General features: G+C 41.1%; 1 protein-coding gene and 2 non-coding genes across 3 annotated transcripts; all 3 read right to left on the reverse strand.

Annotated features, from left to right (window-relative positions):
* Positions 1 to 19,344: 19,344 nt before the first annotated feature.
* rpl10 (ribosomal protein L10) lies at positions 19,345 to 22,625 on the reverse strand. Its single transcript, XM_072367022.1, has 6 exons — positions 22,518 to 22,625; positions 21,598 to 21,656; positions 20,711 to 20,818; positions 20,162 to 20,300; positions 19,868 to 20,030; positions 19,345 to 19,556 (listed from the first exon to the last, which is right to left on the reverse strand). The coding sequence occupies exons 1-6, from the start codon at positions 22,538 to 22,540 to the stop codon at positions 19,401 to 19,403; spliced, it is 648 nt and encodes a 215-aa protein (XP_072223123.1). The 5' UTR covers positions 22,541 to 22,625; the 3' UTR covers positions 19,345 to 19,400.
* On the reverse strand, positions 19,636 to 19,768 carry LOC140272535 (small nucleolar RNA SNORA70). Its single transcript, XR_011907947.1, has one exon. It is a non-coding gene; the product is annotated as a small nucleolar RNA SNORA70 (small nucleolar RNA).
* Positions 20,958 to 21,090, reverse strand: LOC140272537 (small nucleolar RNA SNORA70). The gene has a single exon (XR_011907949.1). It is a non-coding gene; the product is annotated as a small nucleolar RNA SNORA70 (small nucleolar RNA).
* Positions 22,626 to 25,006: the final 2,381 nt, after the last annotated feature.

Raw genomic sequence — 25,006 nt, forward strand, 5'->3', positions numbered from 1 at the left:
GACATCAAACTCATAACACATATTCATAACTCGATCTTGAAGAGGCCCAACAATTTTGTAGACCTTTGACCTATAGGTGGCGCTATATTTAGCAAAAATGCATTTTTGCTCATAACTTTTGACCTGTTTGTCCAAATTTCACAAATGAGGTACCGTTGTAATCCATGGATATAGCCGAGGTCAACGAATCCTATGACGTCATTCGCGCCATCTCGGATTGTCCGCCATTTTGAATTATGTCAAAAACCTCCAAAATGCATTACAGGTCACCCAGATTGTCTGATTTCCACGGGACTTGACACATAAAATCTTCAGACCAAGCCTCACAAGAGCTATTATGTGAAATTTTTAAATTCGCTTCCGTTTGCCCGTAGCAGCCGATCAAACTCAGCAATGACGCGCCAAACAGGACGTGAGGCCATATCTCAGCAACCATTTAATCTTTTGACATCAAACTTATAACACAGACTCATGACCAAGTCTTTAAGAGGCCCAAGAAGTCTGGTGAACGTCCACCCAGTGGGGGCGCTATAAGTAGACAAACTGCATTTTGCTCATAGCTTTGGAGCCGTCTGTTCAAATTGGACAAATGAGGTACCGTTTGAATCCCTGGATGAAGATGAGTTCATCTCAAACACCAAACTTGGTGTGTGGACTCATGATGCCTTCCTGAGCAGCCGCAGGCTTACCTGCTGTTCTGCTAGACCCCGCCATCGCTGCTTGCAGCTATATTTAGGGGTCTAGCAGCGAAGCTGCAGAACCCTATTGTTTTAGTAGCTTTTCTTATTATTCTTCTACTTTCCGCCACCATTGAAGTCTATGGCAGCCCCATTAACGCAATGGTAAAAAGTTGTGAAATTTGGCCCATATCTTTAGGACAATCCCATTAGCAAATTCAACAAATTTGGAACCCAAACTCAAAACTCTCTAGCGCCACCAACATGTCAAAGTTTGAAGCCCATTCAGCTAAATAACTTTTGACTCGTTGGTCCAAATTTCAAAAACAAGGTTTCGTTGGAATCCTTGGATCATGACGATTCCAACGCACCCTATGACGTCATTTTCCGTCTGACTAGATTTTCCGCCATCTTGGATTTTGTTGAAAACCTTCAAAAGGATTCTTCGTTCACACATTTTAACATATTCTCATGAAAATTGGCACACAGTATCTTTGGACAAATCCGCACAAAAGTTAGGAAGCGGATTTTTCAATTTCGACTTTGTTCACCCACAATAACCAATCAAATTTGGCGGCGACTACGCCAAAAAGGACGTGAGGCCATATCTCAGCAACAGTTTAATCTTTTGACATCAAACTCATAACACTTATTCATAACTCAATCTTAAAGAGGCCCAAGAATTTTGGAGACCTTTGACCTATAGGTGGCGCTATATTTAACAAAAATGCATTTTTGGTCATATCTTTGGACCCGTTTGTCCAAATTTCACAAATGAGGTATTGTTGTAATCCCTGGACATAGCCGAGGTCAACCAAACCTACGACGTCATTCACACTATCTTTGATTGTCCGCCATTTTGAATTATATCAAAAACCTTCAAAACACATTACAGGTCACCCAGATTGTCTGATTTCCACGGGACTTGAGACATAGAATCTTCAGACCAAGCCTCACAAGAGCTATGATGTGGAATTTTTTATTTCGTTTCCCTTTGCCCATAACAGCGAATGAAACTCAGCGATGACGCGCCAAACAGGACGTGAGGCCATATCTCAGCAACCAATTAATCTTTTGACATCAAACTTCTAACACAGACTCATGATCAAGTCTGTAAGAAGCCCAAAAAGTCTGGTGCACTTCCACCCAGAGGGGGCGCTATAAGTACAAAAACTGCATTTTGCTCATAGCTTTGGAGCCGTTGGTTCAAATTGGACAAATGAGGTACCGTTGGAATCCCTGGATGAAAACGAGTTAATCTCAAACACCAAACTTGGTCTGTGGACTCATGATGCCCTCCTGAGCAGCCGCAGGCTTGCCTGCTGTTCTGCTAGACCCCGTATCGCTGCTTGCAGCTATATTTAGGGGTCTAGCAGCGAAGCTGCAGAACCCTATTGTTTTACTAGCTTTTCCTATTATTAGGGGTCTAGCAGCGAAGCTGCAGAACCCTATTGTTTTACTAGCTTTTCCTATTATTAGGGGTCTAGCAGCGAAGCTGCAGAACCCTATTGTTTTAGTAGCTTTTCTTATTATTATTATTATTATTATTATTATTCTACTTTCCGCTGCAATTGAAGTCTATGGCAGCCCCATTAACGCAATGGTAAAAAGTTGTGAAATTTGGCACATCTAATTAGGACAGTCCCATTAGCAAATTCAACAAATTTCGTGCCCAAATTCAAAACTCTCTAGCGCCACCAACGGGTCAAAGTTTGAAGCCCATTCAGCTAAATAACTTTTGACTCGTTGATCCAAATTTCAAAATCAAGGCATCGTTGGAATCCTTGGATCATGACGAGTCCAACGCACCCTATGACGTCATTTTCCGTCTAACTAGATTTTCCGCCATCTTGGATTTTGTTGAAAACCTTCAAAAAGTTTCACAGGTCACATATTTTGACCAATTCTCATGAAAATTGGCACACAGTATCTTTGGACGAATCCGCACAAAGGATACGAAGCGGATTTTTCAATTTCGACTTTGTTCACCCATTACAACCAATCAAAGTTAACGGCGACAACGCCAAAAAGGACGTGAGGCCATATCTCAGCAACCAGTTGGTCTTTTGACATCAAACTTATGACACTGACTCATAACTCAATCCTTAACAGTCCCAAGAATTATAGTGATCTTTGACCTATAGGGGGCGCTATATTTAGCAAAAATGCATTTTTGCTCATAACTTTGGACCCGTTTTTCCAAATTTCACAAATGCGGTACCGTTGTAATTCGTGGATATATCCGAGGTCAACCAACCCTATGACGTCATTTGCGCCATCTTGGATTGTCCGCCATTTTGAATTATGTCAAAAACCTTCAAAATGCATTACAGGTCACCCAGATTGTCTGAATTCCATGGGACTTGACACATAGAATCTTCAGACTAAGCCTCACAAGAGCTATCACCTTGAATTTTTAAATTCGCTACCGTTTGCCCGTAGCAGCCAATCAAACTCAGCGCTGACACGCCAAATAGGACGTGAGGCCATATCTCAGCAACCATTTAATCTTTTGACATCAAACTTATAACCCAGACTCATGATCAAGTCTGTAAGAGGCCCAAGAAGTCTGTTGCACTTCCACCCAGAGGGGGCGCTATAAGTGGCAAAATTGCATTTTGCTCATAACTTTGGAGCCGTTGTTTCAAATTGGACAAATGAGGTACTGTTGGAATCCCTGGATGATGACGAGTTAATTTCAAACGCCAAACTTGGTCTATGGACTCATGATGCCTTCCTGAGCAGCCGTATGCTTACCTGCTATTCTGCTAGACCCCGTATCGCTGCTTGCAGCTATATTTATTATTGATCTACTTTCCGCTGCAATTGAAGTCTATGGCAGCCCCATTAACGCAATGGTAAAAAGTTGTGAAATTTGGCACATCTAATTAGGACAGTCCCATTAGCAAATTCAACAAATTTCGTGCCCAAATTCTAAACTCTCTAGCGCCACCAACATGTCAAAGTTTGAAGCCCATTCAGCTAAATAACTTTTGACTCGTTGATCCAAATTTCAAAAACAACATATCACTGGAATCCTTGGATCATGACGATTCCAACGCACCCTATGACGTCATTTTCCGTCTAACTAGATTTTCCGCCATCTTGGATTTTGTTGAAAACCTTCAAAAAGTTTCACAGGTCACAAATTTTGACCAATTCTCATGAAAATTGGCACACAGTATCTTTGGACGAATCCGCACAAAGGATACGAAGCGGATTTTTCAATTTCGACTTTGTTCACCCATTACAACCAATCAAAGTTAACAGCGACAATGCCAAAAAGGACGTGAGGCCATATCTCAGCAACCGGTTGGTCTTTTGACATCAAACTTATGACACTGACTCATAACTTGATCCTTAACAGGCCTAAGAATTTTAGTGATCTTTGACCTATAGGTGGCGCTATATTTAGCAAAAATGCATTTTTGCTCTTAACTTTACACCTGTTTGTCCAAATATCACAAATCAGGTACTGTTGGAGTCCCTGGATATAGCCGAGGTCAATCAATCCCATGACGTCATGCGCGCCATCTTGGGTTGTCCGCCATTTTGAATTATATCAAAAACCTTCAAAACGCATTACAGGTCACCCAGATTGTCTGCTTTCCACGGGACTTGACATATAGAATGTTCAGACCAAGCCTCACAAGAGCTATCATGTTGATTTTTTTATTTCGTTATCGTTTGCCCGTAGCAGCCAATCAAATTCAGCGATGATGCGCCAAACAGGACGTGAGGCCGTATCTCAGCAACCATTTGCTCTTTTGACATCAAACTTCTAACACAGACTCATGATCAAGTCTGTAAGAGGCCCAAGAAGTCTGATCAACGTCCACCCAGAGGGGGCGCTATAAGTAGCAAACATGCATTTTGCTCATAACTTTGGAGCCGTTGGTTCAAATTGGACAAATGAGGTACCGTTGGAATCCCTGGATGAAGACGAGTTCATCTCAAACACCAAACTTGGTGTGTGGACTCATGATGCCTTCCTGAGCAGCCGCAGGCTTACCTGCTGTTCTGCTAGACCCCGCCATCGCTGCTTGCAGCTATATTTAGGGGTCTAGCAGCGAAGCTGCAGAACCCTATTGTTTTAGTAGCTTTTCTTATTATTCTTCTACTTTCCGCTGCAATTGAAGTCTATGGCAGCCCCATTAACGCAATGGTAAAAAGTTGTGAAATTTGGCCCATATCTTCAGGAACATCCCATTAGCAAATTCAACAAATTTCGTGCCCAAATTCAAAACTCTCTAGCGCCACCAACGGGTCAAATTTTGAAGCCCATTCAGCTAAATAACTTTTGACTCGTTAATCCAAATTTCAAAAACAACATATCGCTGGAATCCTTGGATGATGACGAGTCCAACGCACCCTATGACGTCATTTTCCGTCTAACTAGATTTTCCGCCATCTTGGATTTTGTTGAAAGCCTTAAAAAATTTTCACAGGTCACAAATTTTGACCATTTCTCATGAAAATTGGCACAGAGTATCTTTGGACCAATCCGCACAAAAGTTGCTCGTTTTTTACTTCAAATTCGACTTTGTTCAACCAGTACATCCAATCAAAGTTGATGGCGACTACGCCAAAAAGGACGTGAGACCATATCTCAACAACAGTTTAATCTTTTGACATCAAACTCATAACACTTATTCATAACTCAATCTTAAAGAGGCCCAAGAATTTTGGAGACCTTTGACCTATAGGTGGCGCTATATTTAACAAAAATGCATTTTTGGTCATATCTTTGGACCCGTTTGTCCAAATTTCACAAATGAGGTATTGTTGTAATCCCTGGACATAGCCGAGGTCAACCAAACCTACGACGTCATTCACACCATCTTTGATTGTCCGCCATTTTGAATTATATCAAAAACCTTCAAAACACATTACAGGTCACCCAGATTGTCTGATTTCCACGGGACTTGAGACATAGAATCTTCAGACCAAGCCTCACAAGAGCTATCATGTGGAATTTTTTATTTCGTTTCCCTTTGCCCATAACAGCCAATCAAACTAAGTGATGACGCGCCAAACAGGACGTGAGGCCATATCTCAGCAACCAATTAATCTTTTGACATCAAACTTCTAACACAGACTCATGATCAAGTCTGTAAGAAGCCCAAAAAGTCTGGTGCACTTCCACCCAGAGGGGGCGCTATAAGTACAAAAACTGCATTTTGCTCATAGCTTTGGAGCCGTTGGTTCAAATTGGACAAATGAGGTACCGTTGGAATCCCTGGATGAAAACGAGTTAATCTCAAACACCAAACTTGGTCTGTGGACTCATGATGCCCTCCTGAGCAGCCGCGGGCTTGCCTGCTGTTCTGCTAGACCCCGTATCGCTGCTTGCAGCTATATTTATTATTGATCTACTTTCCGCTGCAATTGAAGTCTATGGCAGCCCCATTAACGCAATGGTAAAAAGTTGTGAAATTTGGCACATCTATTTAGCACATTCCCATTAGCAAATTCAACAAATTTCGTGCCCAAATTCAAAACTCTCTAGCGCCACCAACGGGTCAAAGTTTGAAGCCCATTCAGCTAAATAACTTTTGACTCGTTGATCCAAATTTAAAAAACAAGGCATCGTTGGAATCCTTGGATCATGACGATTCCAACGCACCCTATGACGTCATTTTCCGTCTGACTAGATTTTCCGCCATCTTGGATTTTGTTGAAAACCTTAAAAAATTTTCACAGGTCACAAATTTTGACCAATTCTCATGAAAATTGGCACAGAGTATCTTTAGACCAATCCGCAGAAAAGTTGCTCGTTTTTTACTTCAAATTTGACTTTGTTCAACCAGTATATCCAATCAAAGTTGATGGCGACTACGCCAAAAAGGACGTGAGGCCATATCTCAGCAACAGTTTAATCTTTTGACATCAAACTCATAACACATATTCATAACTTGATTTTGAAGAGGCCCAAGAATTTTTGTGATCTTTGACCTATAGGTGGCGCTATATTTAGAAAAAATGCATTTTTGCTCATATCTTTGGACCCGTTTGTCCAAATTTCAAAAATGACATACCGTTGTAATCCGTGGATATAGCCGAGGTCAACGAATCCTATGACGTCATTCGCGCCATCTTGGATTGTCCGCCATTTTGAATTATGTCAAAAACCTTCAAAACGCATTACAGGTCACCCAGATTGTCTGATCTCCACGGGACTTGACATATAGAATCTTCAGACCATGCCCCACAAGAGCTATCATGTGAAATTTTTATATTCACTTCCGTTTGCCCGTAGCAGCTAATCAAACTCAGCAATGACGCGCCAAACAGGACGTGAGGCCATATCTCAGCAACCATTTGATCTTTTGACATCAAACTTCTAACACAGACTCATGACCAAGTCTTTAAGAGGCCCAAGAAGTCTGTTGCACTTCCACCCAGTGGAGGCGCTATAAGTAGACAAACTGCATTTTGCTCATAGCTTTGGAGCCGTCTGTTCAAATTGGACAAATGAGGTACCGTTGGAATCCCTGGATGAAGACGAGTTCATTTCAAACACCAAACTTGGTCTATGGACTCATGATGCCTTCCTGAGCAGCCGCAGGCTTACCTGCTATTCTGCTAGACCCCGCCATCGCTGCTTGCAGCTATATTTATTATTGATCTACTTTCCGCTGCAATTGAAGTCTATGGCAGCCCCATTAACGCAATGGTAAAAAGTTGTGAAATTTGGCACATCTATTTAGCACATTCCCATTAGCAAATTCAACAAATTTCGTGCCCAAATTCAAAACTCTCTAGCGCCACCAACGGGTCAAAGTTTGAAGCCCATTCAGCTAAATAACTTTTGACTCGTTGATCCGAATTTAAAAAACAAGGCATCGTTGGAATCCTTGGATCATGACGAGTCCAACGCACCCTATGACGTCATTTTCCGTCTAACTAGATTTTCCGCCATCTTGGATTTTGTTGAAAACCTTAAAAAATTTTCACAGGTCACAAATTTTGACCAATTCTCATGAAAATTGGCACAGAGTATCTTTGGATCAATCCGCACAAAAGTTGCTCGTTTTTTACTTCAATTTCAACTTTGTTCACTAACTACAACCAATCAAAGTTGGCGGCGACTACGCCAAAAAGGACGTGAGGCCATATCTCAGCAACAGTTTAATCTTTTGACATCAAACTCATAACACATATTCATAACTCGATCTTGAAGAGGCCCAACAATTTTGTAGACCTTTGACCTATAGGTGGCGCTATATTTAGCAAAAATGCATTTTTGCTCATAACTTTTGACCTGTTTGTCCAAATTTCACAAATGAGGTACCGTTGTAATCCGTGGATATAGCCGAGGTCAACGAATCCTATGACGTCATTCGCGCCATCTCGGATTGTCCGCCATTTTGAATTATGTCAAAAACCTCCAAAATGCATTACAGGTCACCCAGATTGTCTGATTTCCACGGGACTTGACACATAAAATCTTCAGACCAAGCCTCACAAGAGCTATCATGTGAAATTTTAATATTCACTTCCGTTTGCCCGTAGCAGCCAATCAAACTCAGCAATGACGCGCCAAACAGGACGTGAGGCCATATCTCAGCAACCATTTGATCTTTTGACATCAAACTTATAACACAGACTCATGACCAAGTCTTTAAGAGGCCCAAGAAGTCTGTTGCACTTCCACCGAGTGGAGGCGCTATAAGTAGACAAACTGCATTTTGCTCATAGCTTTGGAGCCGTCTGTTCAAATTGGACAAATGAGGTACCGTTGGAATCCCTGGATGAAGACGAGTTCATTTCAAACACCAAATTTGGTCTATGGACTCATGATGCCTTCCTGAGCAGCCGCAGGCTTACCTGCTATTCTGCTAGACCCCGTATCGCTGCTTGCAGCTATATTTAGGGGTCTAGCAGCGAAGCTGCAGAACCCTATTGTTTTAGTAGCTTTTCTTATTATTATTATTATTATTCTTCTACTTTCCGCTGCAATTGAAGTCTATGGCAGCCCCATTAACGCAATGGTAAAAAGTTGTGAAATTTGGCACATCTAATTAGGACAGTCCCATTAGCAAATTCAACAAATTTCGTGCCCAAATTCAAAACTCTCTAGCGCCACCAACATGTCAAAGTTTGAAGCCCATTCAGCTAAATAACTTTTGACTCGTTGATCCAAATTTCAAAAACAAGGCATCGTTGGAATCCTTGGATCATGACGATTCCAACGCACCCTATGACGTCATTTTCCGTCTAACTAGATTTTCCGCCATCTTGGATTTTGTTGAAAACCTTAAAAAATTTTCACAGGTCACAAATTTTGACCAATTCTCATGAAAATTGGCACAGAGTATCTTTAGGCCAATCCACACAAAAGTTGCTCGTTTTTTACTTCAAATTAGACTTTGTTCAACCAGTACATCCAATCAAAGTTGATGGCGACTACGCCAAAAAGCACGTGAGGCCATATCTCAGCAACAGTTTAATCTTTTGACATCAAACTCATAACACATATTCATAAGTTGATTTTGAAGAGGCCCAAGAATTTTGGAGACCTTTGACCTATAGGTGGCGCTATATTTAGAAAAAATGCATTTTTGCTCATATCTTTTGACCCGTTTGTCCAAATTTCACAAATGAAGTACCGTTGTAATCCGTGGATATAGCCGAGGTCAACGAATCCTATGACGTCATTCGCACCATCTCGGATTGTCCGCCATTTTGAATTATGTCAAAAACCTTAAAAACGCATTACAGGTCACCCAGATTGTCTGATTTCCACGGGACTTGACACATAGAATCTTCAGACCAAGCCTCACAAGAGCTATTATGTGAAATTTTTAAATTCGCTTCCGTTTGCCCGTAGCAGCCGATCAAACTCAGCAATGACGCGCCAAACAGGACGTGAGGCCATATCTCAGCAACCATTTAATCTTTTGACATCAAACTTATAACACAGACTCATGACCAAGTCTGTAAGAGGCCCAAGAAGTCTGGTGAACGTCCACCCAGAGGGGGCGCTATAAGTAGCAAACATGCATTTTGCTCATAACTTTGGAGCCGTTGGTTCAAATTGGACAAATGAGGTACCGTTGGAATCCCTGGATGAAGACGAGTTCATCTCAAACACCAAACTTGGTCTGTGTACTCATAATGCCTTCCTGAGCAGCCGCAGGCTTACCTGCTGTTCTGCTAGACCCCGTATCGCTGCTTGCAGCTATATTTATTATTGATCTACTTTCCGCTGCAATTGAAGTCTATGGCAGCCCCATTAACGCAATGGTAAAAAGTTGTGAAATTTGGCACATCTAATTAGGACAGTCCCATTAGCAAATTCAACAAATTTCGTGCCCAAATTCAAAACTCTCTAGCGCCACCAACGGGTCAAAGTTTGAAGCCCATTCAGCTAAATAACTTTTGACTCGTTCATCCAAATTTCAAAAACAAGGTGTCGTTGGAATCCTTAGATCATGACAATTCCAACGCACCCTATGACGTCATTTTCCGTCTGACTAGATTTTCCGCCATCTTTGATTTTGTTGAAAACCTTAAAAAATTTTCACAGGTCACAAATTTTGACCAATTCTCATGAAAATTGGCACAGAGTATCTTTAGACCAATCCGCACAAAAGTTGCTCGTTTTTTACTTCAAATTTGACTTTGTTCAACCAGTACATCCAATCAAAGTTGATGGCGACTACGCCAAAAAGGACGTGAGGACATATCTCAGCAACAGTTTAATCTTTTCACATCAAACTCATAACACATATTCATAACTCGATTTTGAAGAGGCCCAAGAATTTTGGAGACCTTTGACCTATAGGTGGCGCTATATTTAGAAAAAATGCATTTTTGCTCATATCTTTGGACCCGTTTGTCCAAATTTCACAAATGAGGTACCGTTGTAATCCGTGGATATAGCCGAGGTCAACCAATCCTTTGACGTCATTCGCGCCATCTTGGATTGTCCGCCATTTTGAATTATGTCAAAAACCTTCAAAACGCATTACAGGTCACCCAGATTGTCTGATCTCCACGGGACTTGACATATAGAATCTTCAGACCAAGCCTCACAACAGCTATCACCTGGAATTTTTTATTTCGTTTCCCTTTGCCCGTAGCAGCCAATCAAACTCAGCGCTGACACGCCAAATAGGACGTGAGGCCATATCTCAGCAACCATTTAATCTTTTGACATCAAACTTATAACCCAGACTCATGACCAAGTCTGTAAGAGGCCCAAGAAGTCTGGGGAACTTCCACCCACAGGGGGCGCTATAAGTAGCAAAACTGCATTTTGCTCATAGCTTTGGAGCCGTTGGTTCAAATTGGACAAATGAGGTACCGTTGCAATCCCTGGATGAAGACGAGTTCATCTCAAACACTAAACTTGGTCTGTGGACTCATGATGCCCCTCCTGAGCAGCCGCAGGCTTACTTGCTGTTCTGCTAGACCCCGCCATCGCTGCTTGCAGCTATATTTAGGGGTCTAGCAGCGAAGCTGCAGAACCCTATTGTTTTAGTAGTTTTTCCTATTATTAGGGGTCTAGCAGCGAAGCTGCAGAACCCTATTGTTTTAGTAGCTTTTCTTATTATTCTTCTACTTTCCGCTGCAATTGAAGTCTATGGCAGCCCCATTAACGCAATGGTAAAAAGTTGTGAAATTTGGCACATCTAATTAGGACAGTCCCATTAGCAAATTCAACAAATTTTGTGCCCAAATTCAAAACTCTCTAGCGCCACCAACACGTCAAAGTTTGAAGCCCATTCAGCTAAATAACTTTTGACTCGTTGATCCAAATTTCAAAAACAAGGTATCGTTGGAATCCTTGGATCATGACGAGTCCAACGCACCCTATGACGTCATTTTCCGTCTAACTAGATTTTCCGCCATCTTGGATTTTGTTGAAAACCTTCAAAAAGTTTCACAGGTCACAAATTTTGACCAATTCTCATGAAAATTGGCACACAGTATCTTTGGACGAATCCGCACAAAGGATACGAAGCGGATTTTTCAATTTCGACTTTGTTCACCCAATACAACCAATCAAAGTTAACGGCGACAACGCCAAAAAGGACGTGAGGCCATATCTCAGCAACCGGTTGGTCTTTTGACATTAAACTTATGACACTGACTCATAACTCGATCCTTAACAGGCCTAAGAATTTTAGTGATCTTTGACCTATAGGTGGCGCTATATTTAGCAAATATGCATTTTTGCTCATAACTTTACACCTGTTTGTCCAAATATCACAAATGAGGTACCATTGGAGTCCCTGGATATAGCCGAGGTCAATCAATCTCATGACGTCATGCGCACCATCTTGGATTGTCCGCCATTTTGAATTCCATCAAAAACCTTCAAAACGCATTACAGGTCACCCAGATTGTCTGCTTTCCACGGGACTTGACATATAGAATGTTCAGACCAAGCCTCACAAGATCTATCATGTTGATTTTTTTATTTCGTTTCCGTTTGCCCGTAGCAACCAATCAAATTCAGCGATGATGCGCCAAACAGGACGTGAGGCCGTATCTCAGCAACAATTTGCTCTTTTGACATCAAACTTCTAACACAGACTCATGATCAAGTCTGTAAGAGGCCCAAGAAGTCTGGTGAACGTCCACCCAGAGGGGGCGCTATAAGTAGCAAACATGCATTTTGCTCATAACTTTGGAGCCGTTGGTTCAAATTGGACAAATGAGGTACCGTTGGAATCCCTGGATGAAGACGAGTTCATCTCACACACCAAACTTGGTCTGTGTACTCATAATGCCTTCCTGAGCAGCCGCAGGCTTACCTGCTGTTCTGCTAGACCCCGTATCGCTGCTTGCAGCTATATTTATTATTGATCTACTTTCCGCTGCAATTGAAGTCTATGGCAGCCCCATTAACGCAATGGTAAAAAGTTGTGAAATTTGGCACATCTAATTAGGACAGTCCCATTAGCAAATTCAACAAATTTCGTGCCCAAATTCAAAACTCTCTAGCGCCACCAACATGTCAAAGTTTGAAGCCCATTCAGCTAAATAACTTTTGAATCGTTAATCCAAATTTCAAAAACAAGGCATCGTTGGAATCCTTGGATCATGACGATTCCAACGCACCCTATGACGTCATTTTCCGTCTGACTAGATTTTCCGCCATCTTTGATTTTGTTGAAAACCTTAAAAAATTTTCACAGGTCACAAATTTTGACCAATTCTCATGAAAATTGGCACAGAGTATCTTTAGACCAATCCGCACAAAAGTTGCTCGTTTTTTACTTCAAATTTGACTTTGTTCAACCAGTATCTCCAATCAAAATTGATGGCGACTACGCCAAAAAGGACGTGAGGCCATATCTCAGCAACAGTTTAATCTTTTGACATCAAACTCATAACACATATTCATAACTCGATTTTGAAGAGGCCCAAGAATTTTGGAGACCTTTGACCTATAGGTGGCGCTATATTTAGCAAAAATGCATTTTTGCTCAAAACTTTCGACCCCTTGGTCCAAATTTCACAAATGACGTACAGCTGGAATCCCTTGATATAGCCGAGGTCAACGAATCCTATGACGTCATTCGCGCCATCTTGGATTGTCCGCCATTTTGAATTATGTCAAAAACCTTCAAAACGCATTACAGGTCACCCAGATTGTCTGATCTCCACGGGACTTGACATATAGAATCTTCAGACCAAGCCTCACAACAGCTATCACCTGGAATTTTTTATTTCGTTTCCCTTTGCCCGTAGCAGCCAATCAAACTCAGCGCTGACACGCCAAATAGGACGTGAGGCCATATCTCAGCAACGATTTAATCTTTTGACATCAAACTTATAACCCAGACTCATGACCAAGTCTGTAAGAGGCCCAAGAAGTCTGGGGAACTTCCACCCACAGGGGGCGCTATAAGTAGCAAAACTGCATTTTGCTCATAGCTTTGGAGCCGTTGGTTCAAATTGGACAAATGAGGTACCGTTGGAATCCCTGGATGAAGACGAGTTCATCTCAAACACTAAACTTGGTCTGTGGACACATGATGCCCCTCCTGAGCAGCCGCAGGCTTACCTGCTGTTCTGCTAGACCCCGCAATCGCTGCTTGCAGCTATATTTAGGGGTCTAGCAGCGAAGCTGCAGAACCCTATTGTTTTAGTAGCTTTTCTTATTATTCTTCTACTTTCCGCTGCAATTGAAGTCTATGGCAGCCCCATTAACGCAATGGTAAAAAGTTGTGAAATTTGGCCCATATCTTCAGGAACATCCCATTAGCAAATTCAACAAATTTCGTGCCCAAATTCAAAACTCTCTAGCGCCACCAACGGGTCAAATTTTGAAGCCCATTCAGCTAAATAACTTTTGACTCGTTAATCCAAATTTCAAAAACAACATATCGCTGGAATCCTTGGATGATGACGAGTCCAACGCACCCTATGACGTCATTTTCCGTCTAACTAGATTTTCCGCCATCTTGGATTTTGTTGAAAGCCTTAAAAAATTTTCACAGGTCACAAATTTTGACCATTTCTCATGAAAATTGGCACAGAGTATCTTTGGACCAATCCGCACAAAAGTTGCTCGTTTTTTACTTCAAATTCGACTTTGTTCAACCAGTACATCCAATCAAAGTTGATGGCGACTACGCCAAAAAGGACGTGAGACCATATCTCAACAACAGTTTAATCTTTTGACATCAAACTCATAACACTTATTCATAACTCAATCTTAAAGAGGCCCAAGAATTTTGGAGACCTTTGACCTATAGGTGGCGCTATATTTAACAAAAATGCATTTTTGGTCATATCTTTGGACCCGTTTGTCCAAATTTCACAAATGAGGTATTGTTGTAATCCCTGGACATAGCCGAGGTCAACCAAACCTACGACGTCATTCACACCATCTTTGATTGTCCGCCATTTTGAATTATATCAAAAACCTTCAAAACACATTACAGGTCACCCAGATTGTCTGATTTCCACGGGACTTGAGACATAGAATCTTCAGACCAAGCCTCACAAGAGCTATCATGTGGAATTTTTTATTTCGTTTCCCTTTGCCCATAACAGCCAATCAAACTAAGTGATGACGCGCCAAACAGGACGTGAGGCCATATCTCAGCAACCAATTAATCTTTTGACATCAAACTTCTAACACAGACTCATGATCAAGTCTGTAAGAAGCCCAAAAAGTCTGGTGCACTTCCACCCAGAGGGGGCGCTATAAGTACAAAAACTGCATTTTGCTCATAGCTTTGGAGCCGTTGGTTCAAATTGGACAAATGAGGTACCGTTGGAATCCCTGGATGAAAACGAGTTAATCTCAAACACCAAACTTGGTCTGTGGACTCATGATGCCCTCCTGAGCAGCCGCGGGCTTGCCTGCTGTTCTGCTAGACCCCGTATCGCTGCTTGCAGCTATATTTATTATTGATCTACTTTCCGCTGCAATTGAAGTCTATGGCAGCCCCATTAACGCAATGGTAAAAAGTTGTGAAATTTGGCACATCTATTTAGCACATTCCCATTAGCAAATTCAACAAATTTCGTGCCCAAATTCAAAACTCTCTAGCGCCACCAACGGGTCAAAGTTTGAAGCCCATTCAGCTAAATAACTTTTGACTCGTTGATCCAAATTTAAAAAACAAGGCATCGTTGGAATCCTTGGATCATGACGAGTCCAACGCACCCTATGACGTCATTTTCCGTCTGACTAGATTTTCCGCCATCTTGGATTTTGTTGAAAACCTTAAAAAATTTTCACAGGTCACAAATTTTGACCAATTCTCATGAAAATTGGCACAGAGTATCTTTAGACCAATCCGCACAAAAGTTGCTCGTTTTTTACTTCAAATTTGACTTTGTTCAACCAGTATATCCAATCAAAGTTGATGGCGACTACGCCAAAAAGGACGTGAGGCCATATCTCAGCAACAGTTTAATCTTTTGACATCAAACTCATAACACATATTCATAACTCGATTTTGAAGAGGCCCAACAATTTTGGTGATCTTTGACCTATAGGTGGCGCTATATTTAGAAAAAATGCATTTTTGCTCATATCTTTGGACCCGTTTGTCCAAATTTCACAAAAGACATACCGTTGTAATCCGTGGATATAGCCGAGGTCAACGAATCCTATGACGTCATTCGCGCCATCTTGGATTGTCCGCCATTTTGAATTATGTCAAAAACCTTCAAAACGCATTACAGGTCACCCAGATTGTCTGATCTCCACGGGACTTGACATATAGAATCTTCAGACCATGCCCCACAAGAGCTATCATGTGAAATTTTTATATTCACTTCCGTTTGCCCGTAGCAGCTAATCAAACTCAGCAATGACGCGCCAAACAGGACGTGAGGCCATATCTCAGCAACCATTTGATCTTTTGACATCAATCTTCTAATACAGACTCATGACCAAGTCTTTAAGAGGCCCAAGAAGTCTGGTGCACTTCCACCCAGTGGAGGCGCTATAAGTAGACAAACTGCATTTTGCTCATAGATTTGGAGCAGTCTGTTCAAATTGGACAAATGAGGTACCGTTGGAATCCCTGGATGAAGACGAGTTCATTTCAAACACCAAACTTGGTCTATGGACTCATGATGCCTTCCTGATCAGCCGCAGGCTTACCTGCTATTCTGCTGGACCCCGTATCGCTGCTTGCAGCTATATTTATTCTTCTACTTTCCGCTGCAATTGAAGTCTATGGCAGCCCCATTAACGCAATGGTAAAAAGTTGTGAAATTTGGCCCATATCTTCAGGAACATCCCATTAGCAAATTCAACAAATTTCGTGCCCAAATTCAAAACTCTCTAGCGCCACCAACGGGTCAAATTTTGAAGCCCATTCAGCTAAATAACTTTTGACTCGTTAATCCAAATTTCAAAAACAACATATCGCTGGAATCCTTGGATGATGACGAGTCCAACGCACCCTATGACGTCATTTTCCGTCTAACTAGATTTTCCGCCATCTTGGATTTTGTTGAAAGCCTTAAAAAATTTTCACAGGTCACAAATTTTGACCATTTCTCATGAAAATTGGCACAGAGTATCTTTGGACCAATCCGCACAAAAGTTGCTCGTTTTTTACTTCAAATTCGACTTTGTTCAACCAGTACATCCAATCAAAGTTGATGGCGACTACGCCAAAAAGGACGTGAGACCATATCTCAACAACAGTTTAATCTTTTGACATCAAACTCATAACACTTATTCATAACTCAATCTTAAAGAGGCCCAAGAATTTTGGAGACCTTTGACCTATAGGTGGCGCTATATTTAACAAAAATGCATTTTTGGTCATATCTTTGGACCCGTTTGTCCAAATTTCACAAATGAGGTATTGTTGTAATCCCTGGACATAGCCGAGGTCAACCAAACCTACGACGTCATTCACACTATCTTTGATTGTCCGCCATTTTGAATTATATCAAAAACCTTCAAAACACATTACAGGTCACCCAGATTGTCTGATTTCCACGGGACTTGAGACATAGAATCTTCAGACCAAGCCTCACAAGAGCTATGATGTGGAATTTTTTATTTCGTTTCCCTTTGCCCATAACAGCGAATGAAACTCAGCGATGACGCGCCAAACAGGACGTGAGGCCATATCTCAGCAACCAATTAATCTTTTGACATCAAACTTCTAACACAGACTCATGATCAAGTCTGTAAGAAGCCCAAAAAGTCTGGTGCACTTCCACCCAGAGGGGGCGCTATAAGTACAAAAACTGCATTTTGCTCATAGCTTTGGAGCCGTTGGTTCAAATTGGACAAATGAGGTACCGTTGGAATCCCTGGATGAAAACGAGTTAATCTCAAACACCAAACTTGGTCTGTGGACTCATGATGCCCTCCTGAGCAGCCGCAGGCTTGCCTGCTGTTCTGCTAGACCCCGTATCGCTGCTTGCAGCTATATTTAGGGGTCTAGCAGCGAAGCTGCAGAACCCTATTGTTTTAGTAGTTTTTCCTATTATTAGGGGTCTAGCAGCGAAGCTGCAGAACCCTATTGTTTTAGTAGCTTTTCTTATTATTCTTCTACTTTCCGCCACCATTGAAGTCTATGGCAGCCCCATTAACGCAATGGTAAAAAGTTGTGAAATTTGGCCCATATCTTTAGGACAATCCCATTAGCAAATTCAACAAATTTCGTGCCCAAATTCTAAACTCTCTAGCGCCACCAACATGTCAAAGTTTGAAGCCCATTCAGCTAAATAACTTTTGACTCGTTGGTCCAAATTTCAAAAACAAGATATCGTTGGAATCCTTGGATCATGACGATTCCAACGCACCCAATGACGTCATTTTCCGTCTGACTAGATTTTCCGCCATCTTGGATTTAGTTGAAAACCTTCAAAAGGATTCTTCGTTCACATATTTTGACCGATTCTCATGAAAATTAGCACAGAGTATCTTTGGACGAATCCGCACAAAAGTTAGGAAGCGGATTTTTCAATTTCGACTTTGTTCACCCATTATAACCAATCAAATTTGGCGGCGACAACGCCAAAATGGACGTGAGGCCATATCTCAGCAACAGTTTAATCTATTGACATCAAACTCATAACACATATTTATAACTCAATATTGAAGAGGCCCAAGAATTTTGGAGACCTTTGACCTATAGGTGGCGCTATATTTAGCAAAAATGCATTTTTGCTCATATCTTTGGACCCGTTTGTCCAAATTTCACAAATGAGGTACCATTGTAATCCCTGAATATATCCGAGGTCAACCAATACTATGACGTCATTCGCGCCATCTTGGATTTGCCGCCATTTTGAATTATTTCAAAAACCTCCAAAACGCATTACAGGTCACCCAGATTGTCTGATTTCCACGGGACTTGACATATTGAATCTTCAAACTGAGCCTTACATGAGATTTTAAGTGGTATTTTTTAATTCGCTACCGTTTGCCCGTAGCATCCAATCAAACTCAGCGATGACGCGCCAAACAGGACGTGAGGCCACATCTCAGCAACCATTTGATCTTTTGACATCAAACATCTAAGACAGACTCATGATCAAGTCTGTAAGAAGCCCAAGAAGTCTGGTGCACTTCCACCCAGAGGGGGCGCTATAAGTAGAAAAACTGCATTTTGCTCATAGCTTTGGAGCTGTTGGTTCAAATTGGACAAATGAGGTACCGTTGGAATCCCTGGATGAAGACAAGTTCATCTCAAACACCAAACTTGGTCTATGGACTCATGATGCCTTCCTGAGCAGCCGCAGGCTTACCTGCTATTCTGCTAGACCCCGTATCGCTGCTTGCAGCTATATTTTTTAAGGTTTTTACCAAAGTATATAATTTCTGACTTTATGATACAATACGACTGTGTTTGCCCCTCTGGTGGTCATGATTGGTAACCTTGCTCAGTTTAATGTACTTGCTTCACCTCAGGAACATTTTCCATCATTACTCGTGGATTATCAAGTCTAAGTGACTTAGACTTTGGATAATGATACAAAGTTAGCCATATTCAATCTGTGAGTGAAGCTGATTTCATGTTTTATTGTGTAGTATCATTAGGCATAAAAACCTCTAACAAAAGCAGCAACAAGACTGAAACATTTGTCAAAGTTTATCGGTTTGATTTCCACTAATTTAGAGTCTGAACATTAGTTGAGCTAAAGAAGAAGTCTACAAATAGCTCTCATGTAAAAACGGTTTTAAAGGAGAATAAAATCCATCACCACAACAGCATTTGTAATCAAACCCACTTTTATTAGTTGACTGATCACAGAAAGTTTTCAGCGTCTCTAATTGGCGTGCAGGACCTTCCAGCGGGCCAGAGGACCGCTGCTGGGGATGTACTTCACCCCGCAGCCGTCAGAAATCAGACGCTTCTCAGCCATCATGTCATCAAAGTCGCAGGCGTTGAATTTGGTGAAGCCGTACTTCTTGGAAATATGGATCTGAATATTACAGCAATGACAGAAGGCAGTTATTACAAATGAGTTGCAACCGCTGAAATTAAATAACTTTTTAAAGGCATTTTGTCTCAGTGGTCCCTTAAAGCACTCAGCACCTCGCAGCTGAGGACATACACAACCAAAGAGTCACTGTCTGCAGCCTTTGCACACCAGAACCGCACTGCAGCGAGACTGGTCGGCTTAATAAGCTGCAGTGCTCACCATCAGAGTCTTGATTCATTCAATTCTTCTGTTTGTTTACTGCTACAAGGAACTGGCCAACATAAGAGTAACTGTGTGTTAGGCTCGTTTACCTTCTGACGACCTGGGAACTTGAATTTGGCTCTGCGCAGAGCCTCGACCACATGCTCCTTGTTCTGGGCTTTGGTGCGCACAGACATGATCACCTGACCGATGTGCACACGGGCCACGGTGCCCTGGGGTTTTCCAAAAGCACCGCGCATTCCAGTCTGGAGCCTGAGGAATACAACCCAAAGGAAAATGTTACAAATCTTCCGGATTCCCATTTGTAAATTCCCTCTTGGTATTATTATTATGATTATTCAGAGAACAGAACTTGCATACAAACACAGGTGGTGGGTTCTCACCTATCAGCCCCAGCGCAGGACAACATTTTGTTGATGCGGATGACGTGGAAGGGATGCAGACGCATGCGGATGTGGAAACCATCCTTACCGCAGGTCTTCACCATGTACTTGTTAGCACAGATACGGGCAGCCTCCAGAGCTACAAAAAGTGAGGAAGAGTTGAGGAGAGTTAAATCATTTTTGCTTGTTTTGCAGTTTTTAGAAATGGCTATTTCTTTAGTTTTTACACAAACTAAAAGCTTTTTCTCCAAACAAACTCATTACAGACGGACATCTTTGCGCAAAAACATACATTCAGGATATCATCTGTATAGCAAGCGTCTTACAAACACCTCCCCATGTATGCATTTAAAACACTACAATATATATCCACACCCTTTTAACTAAAGACATGAGTTTATATGCCAATGATAATGAATCAAGGGCAAAAATGTCAATCAATGTAAATCATGTTTAAATTCCTGCTTCCTCAAAGAACAAAGGTGGAAACCCCATTAACAAACCTCTACTCTAAATTACATTCATGTAAACACGGCCATGACTCCTTACCTTCCGAGGACAGCTGCTCGTATTCATCAGAGACCATGTGGCCGCACAGAGGGAACTCATCTACCTTGGCCTTCTTCCTGCCCAAGTCGAAGATCCTGATCTTGGGATCTGAAGAAGTAAGAAGAGACCGGAGTCAACAAAACAACCACAAGATTTCCTCTCAAATGCAGTTCTAAAACCTTAGATGAGGCCGACACCAACATCAAAGGTGGATTATTATTTTCATTCAAGCTGAGGAGGAAAGATATTTTGTCTCAGTGGTCCCTTAAAGCACTCAGCACCTCCCAGCTGAGGACATACACAACCAAAGAGTCACTGTCTGCAGCCTTTGCACACCAGAACCGCACTGCAGCGAGACTGGTCGGCTTAATAAGCTGCAGGACAAACAGACCACGGTGATGTCTAATTTACAACAAAAAATTCAATGTCCAGGGCTAAAACTACACCTTTTTCCAGATGCGATACGCAACATTAATGGCTTTATTATTATCAGTTAAAGCAACATCATGACGTCAATCTGATGCAGGTCATGTTTGTCTTACAGAACAATGGCACACACACACAATATTCCTGTGGGACTGGACTTTTTTTTTACACGACAGAATTAAGTCAACTTTGTCCATTTGTTAACGTGACTGCAATAGTTTGGACAAGTGTTGCATCAGAAGTGATGCCTTAATGTTCCAAGATATGTCTCAGTGAAACAGTCATCACAATCTGTAACAGACTGGCACCAGGGTGCTCATTCAGGTATGACAGATTGCACTCAGATTACTGGGAAAAGCAACATTTGTCTAAAAGGGACTCAAACAACTTATACTAAATGTTTGATAGTCAACTTGCCTTCCAACTTTGAGAATAGCTCATAAGAACTTGAAAAGGCTTACCAGGCACACCCCTGCAGAAGCGAGACTTGGGGTAGGGCTTGTTCTTGCAGTAGCGGTAGCTATGAGAGAGAAAGTGTAACTAGTCAGTGGGGGTTATCTATTTGTTGATTCAAACAATAAACTCCTCTGAAATACACCCATCAATTTTTGCTGCTTAAAACAGAACTAAACCAGATGTAAACGGTTATCAACTACAATTTTAACACAGCTTTAGTATTTGTTGGACATTTCAATTTTAAATACCCAAGCCAAACAAACAAAAAGACGTACAACAACAATTTGCAGCATCAGATAAATCCACGTGGAGCTAATTTACAACAAAATACAGCATTTTGTATTTGTGGGGATGAAGGTAAATTTTACAAAAAGAAAAAGCAGTCGTGGTTAGATGCCGTTTAAAAACAGATCTAAAAGATTGAGAACTTCTTTAGTTTTGCTAATGCCAGTAAAACTATTACCAAATCATATTTTGAAACCTCAAACCCCCTTCAGTGAAAAGTTGTTTCTGGTAACAAACCGAAGGCTTGTGATTGTCATCTACTTTAACTAGCATCATATAAGTGAAAGAGAGCTATGTCCTGCCGTTACATGGTTTTATCTGCCGCAGATGATAATTATCTTCCATAAAACTCTCAACAGGCAGATCGGTTAGCGAAACATCATGCTAGTTGGCCTTAGCTCATCAAGCTAACGCTGAACGGGGGGTGAAAAGACTTTAAGCCTTAACGTCAGTTCAAACAAGTAGTGACAACAGACAAACACTAATTTTTTTCCAATAAATCACTACGTTTTAATACCATTGTAGGACAGTTTATTCGAAGGCCTGCCGGCATATTAGCACTGTCCACATGGTGCGAACCGGAGCCGCTGCCATTTTCCGTTTTTCGGCCCTGCTCAAACTATACGAGGATCGGACTTACCAGCGGGCTGGTCGGCGGCCCATGGTTACAATCTGTAAATCAACACACAAAACGAATTATTTAGTTAAATCTACGCACATATATGTGAAAAATAACTTAAAATCTTCCTGTTTGATGGAGAGCCGAAGAAAACGCGCTCGCACCACGCACTCACCTAATGGAGGAAAGGAAGAAGAATCTACTTCCGCTTCGTCATGAGGACGAAGTTCGAGTCGTGAAAAATATTTTAAATATCATCAAATTATTCTGAGTCGTGTTGATTTTACGATATGTATCGTAAATATAAAAAAATAATATATTTGTAAAAAAAATAACAATTTGAGTTTGAAAGCTGTATTGGAATGCTGGGAAATGTAGTTTTACTTGGTGAGATAAAAGCGGAGACTGCAGGGCGACCTCAACTATCACCATAGTTAGCTGACTGATGTGCTTCTATCTGTCAGGTTAGGTTACCAGCTAGTTTTTCTGATTTGTTTTTTTGTATTCACAGTACTGTTTCAGTGAAATGACTATTTAAAGTGTTCAATGCGGTTAGTAATATACATACACACACACACACACACACACACACACACACACACACACAGTCACATATACATACATATATTTTGTAAAATTAGAAATTGAGAACGTTTACATGATTTACTTTGATAGTAGGTTATAATGAGACACACAGGTATTAGCCAAACAATTACTGAATGCTCTGTTGTATTCAGGGCTGTAAGGCATGGCAGTGTGACAGAGAGACAGCATTAAAAACAGAGAGGCATATATTTGGAGATAGATGTTCTGTAAATTTACCTTAATGCATACTTGTAATCGTGTAATTCTTTTTAAAACAGCACTAAGTTATCTTAACAGTTTCTCTGGGAGCCATTCCAGTGAGTGTTCCTTCCTAGCATAAAGGCCCTTGTACTAAAATGCACAAACTGAATACAACTATCTTTAATGTTATTGTTGGAACGTTTATGCCTTTTTTTTGTAACACAAAATGCCAGCTGTGTACAAGGCCCCCTTTAAAAAATAGAAAAACTTATTCCACTGCAACAAGGTCTTCCAATAGGGGACGCTGTTGTATCAGAAATGTAAAGCCCCTGCTCCACTGCACCCAACTTTGCTAATTCTTAAAAAGGGAACAATGAGCTCATATCTAAAGCCTTGTTAATGCAGAACAAATGTTTTTCTGAGGTGCAGAAATATGAAGAATCCTAACTTTGTTCTGACTGATTGATCTGGGAGCTGCTCTGATATCACTTATCAAGTTGACGACAACTAAAGACTGTAGGGCCAGTTAAAGGATGTGTATTGTCGGTTCTGGCATGATGATTAGTTTGCTCACACATCTTTGAACACAGGTTTGTGTAAGAAAAGTCTGATAAGGAACAGGCAATGTCAGTGGCTGAATCACAAGGCAGACGTCTCAGTCAGGAAAGACTTTGAACTCTGACTGATATTCCTGTACAGCCTCACATGAAGGTCAGCTGTCAGCTCCCTATCTTTTCTAGTCTTTCTGTTTTGTCTGAATTTCCAAGAGACTTTTCCTGTGTCTGAGCTGAAGGCCAACGATGACGGTGTGACGATGGAAAGGGAACAAGGACCAAAAATGGTCCTAGAATATGTGCCTGTTTCTGGTGACCAGTGACAGTTACGCACACACACACTGAAACATACTGTACAACAGAAATAGCTTACTAGTTTTTTTTTTAAAAAAGCTTAAAGGCAGGGTATTTTTTCCATTTAGATCTAGACTGTTTGTTTTATTTCCATGCATCCATAATTACTGACCTAAAAATGTTTGACAATTTAGAAAATACTCTTAGTCACTTTCTTACCAAAGGTTAGATAAGAAATTTGACACCACTCTTATGTCTGCATGTTAAATGTGAAACAAGACTAATATCGAATTATTTCCTTAATCTATACAAAAACCAAAGTATATGTCTTGGGTACCACAATAACACTGGTTAGCAAAGTGGGAGAGCACTTTGTGGGGTTCCCCTTATAGAAATACAATACTTCCACTATAAATAAAGAGATTTCATTTTTCAGTTCTTCATTTCTTTCTGTGGTCTATCCTTCTCTGCTTCCCCTGGTATGTCTGTCCAACTCCTTCGATCTTATCCATTTCTCTCCATACATTTACCCCGACCAGGTCTCACCATTTTCTTGCTGAAATATTTCAAACTAATGCGACCTTTAAAATTCATTTTGGTTTTCGGTTCAAAGTGCATGCAGTCCAGAGTCTCTGACTGCAACATAACTGAAAAGGATGTGGTTAAATGCTTTTACACGGTCTGTAGGTACCTTTATTTACACTTGGAGGGGACATGGTCTTAGAGTTCCAGGGAATTGTATTGCAAAGTCCATCATATAAATTCTCTTACAATATATGGTCTAAATTACCCAAATAAAGCTAAAAGAAAATCTATTATTAATCTTGATCAAGGAGATCATACTTGATAATGTGCTAAAAGGTTAGCCTTGTATTG

The sequence above is a fragment of the Leuresthes tenuis genome, unplaced genomic scaffold, assembly GCF_036924035.1.
Source record: "Leuresthes tenuis unplaced genomic scaffold, fLeuTen1.0.hap1 SCAF_16, whole genome shotgun sequence".
NCBI lineage: Eukaryota > Metazoa > Chordata > Actinopteri > Atheriniformes > Atherinopsidae > Leuresthes > Leuresthes tenuis.

Bases quoted from the DNA above. Each gene is read 5' to 3' on its own strand.
- rpl10 (XM_072367022.1), bottom strand. From the start codon at position 22,540: ATGGGCCGCCGACCAGCCCGCTG. The intron at 20,301-20,710 runs GTAAGGAGTCAT...CACTTTTTGTAG, and splicing joins CGAGCAGCTGTCCTCGGAAG to CTCTGGAGGCTGCCCGTATC. The intron at 19,557-19,867 runs GTAAACGAGCCT...TGTAATATTCAG, and splicing joins AGTTCCCAGGTCGTCAGAAG to ATCCATATTTCCAAGAAGTA.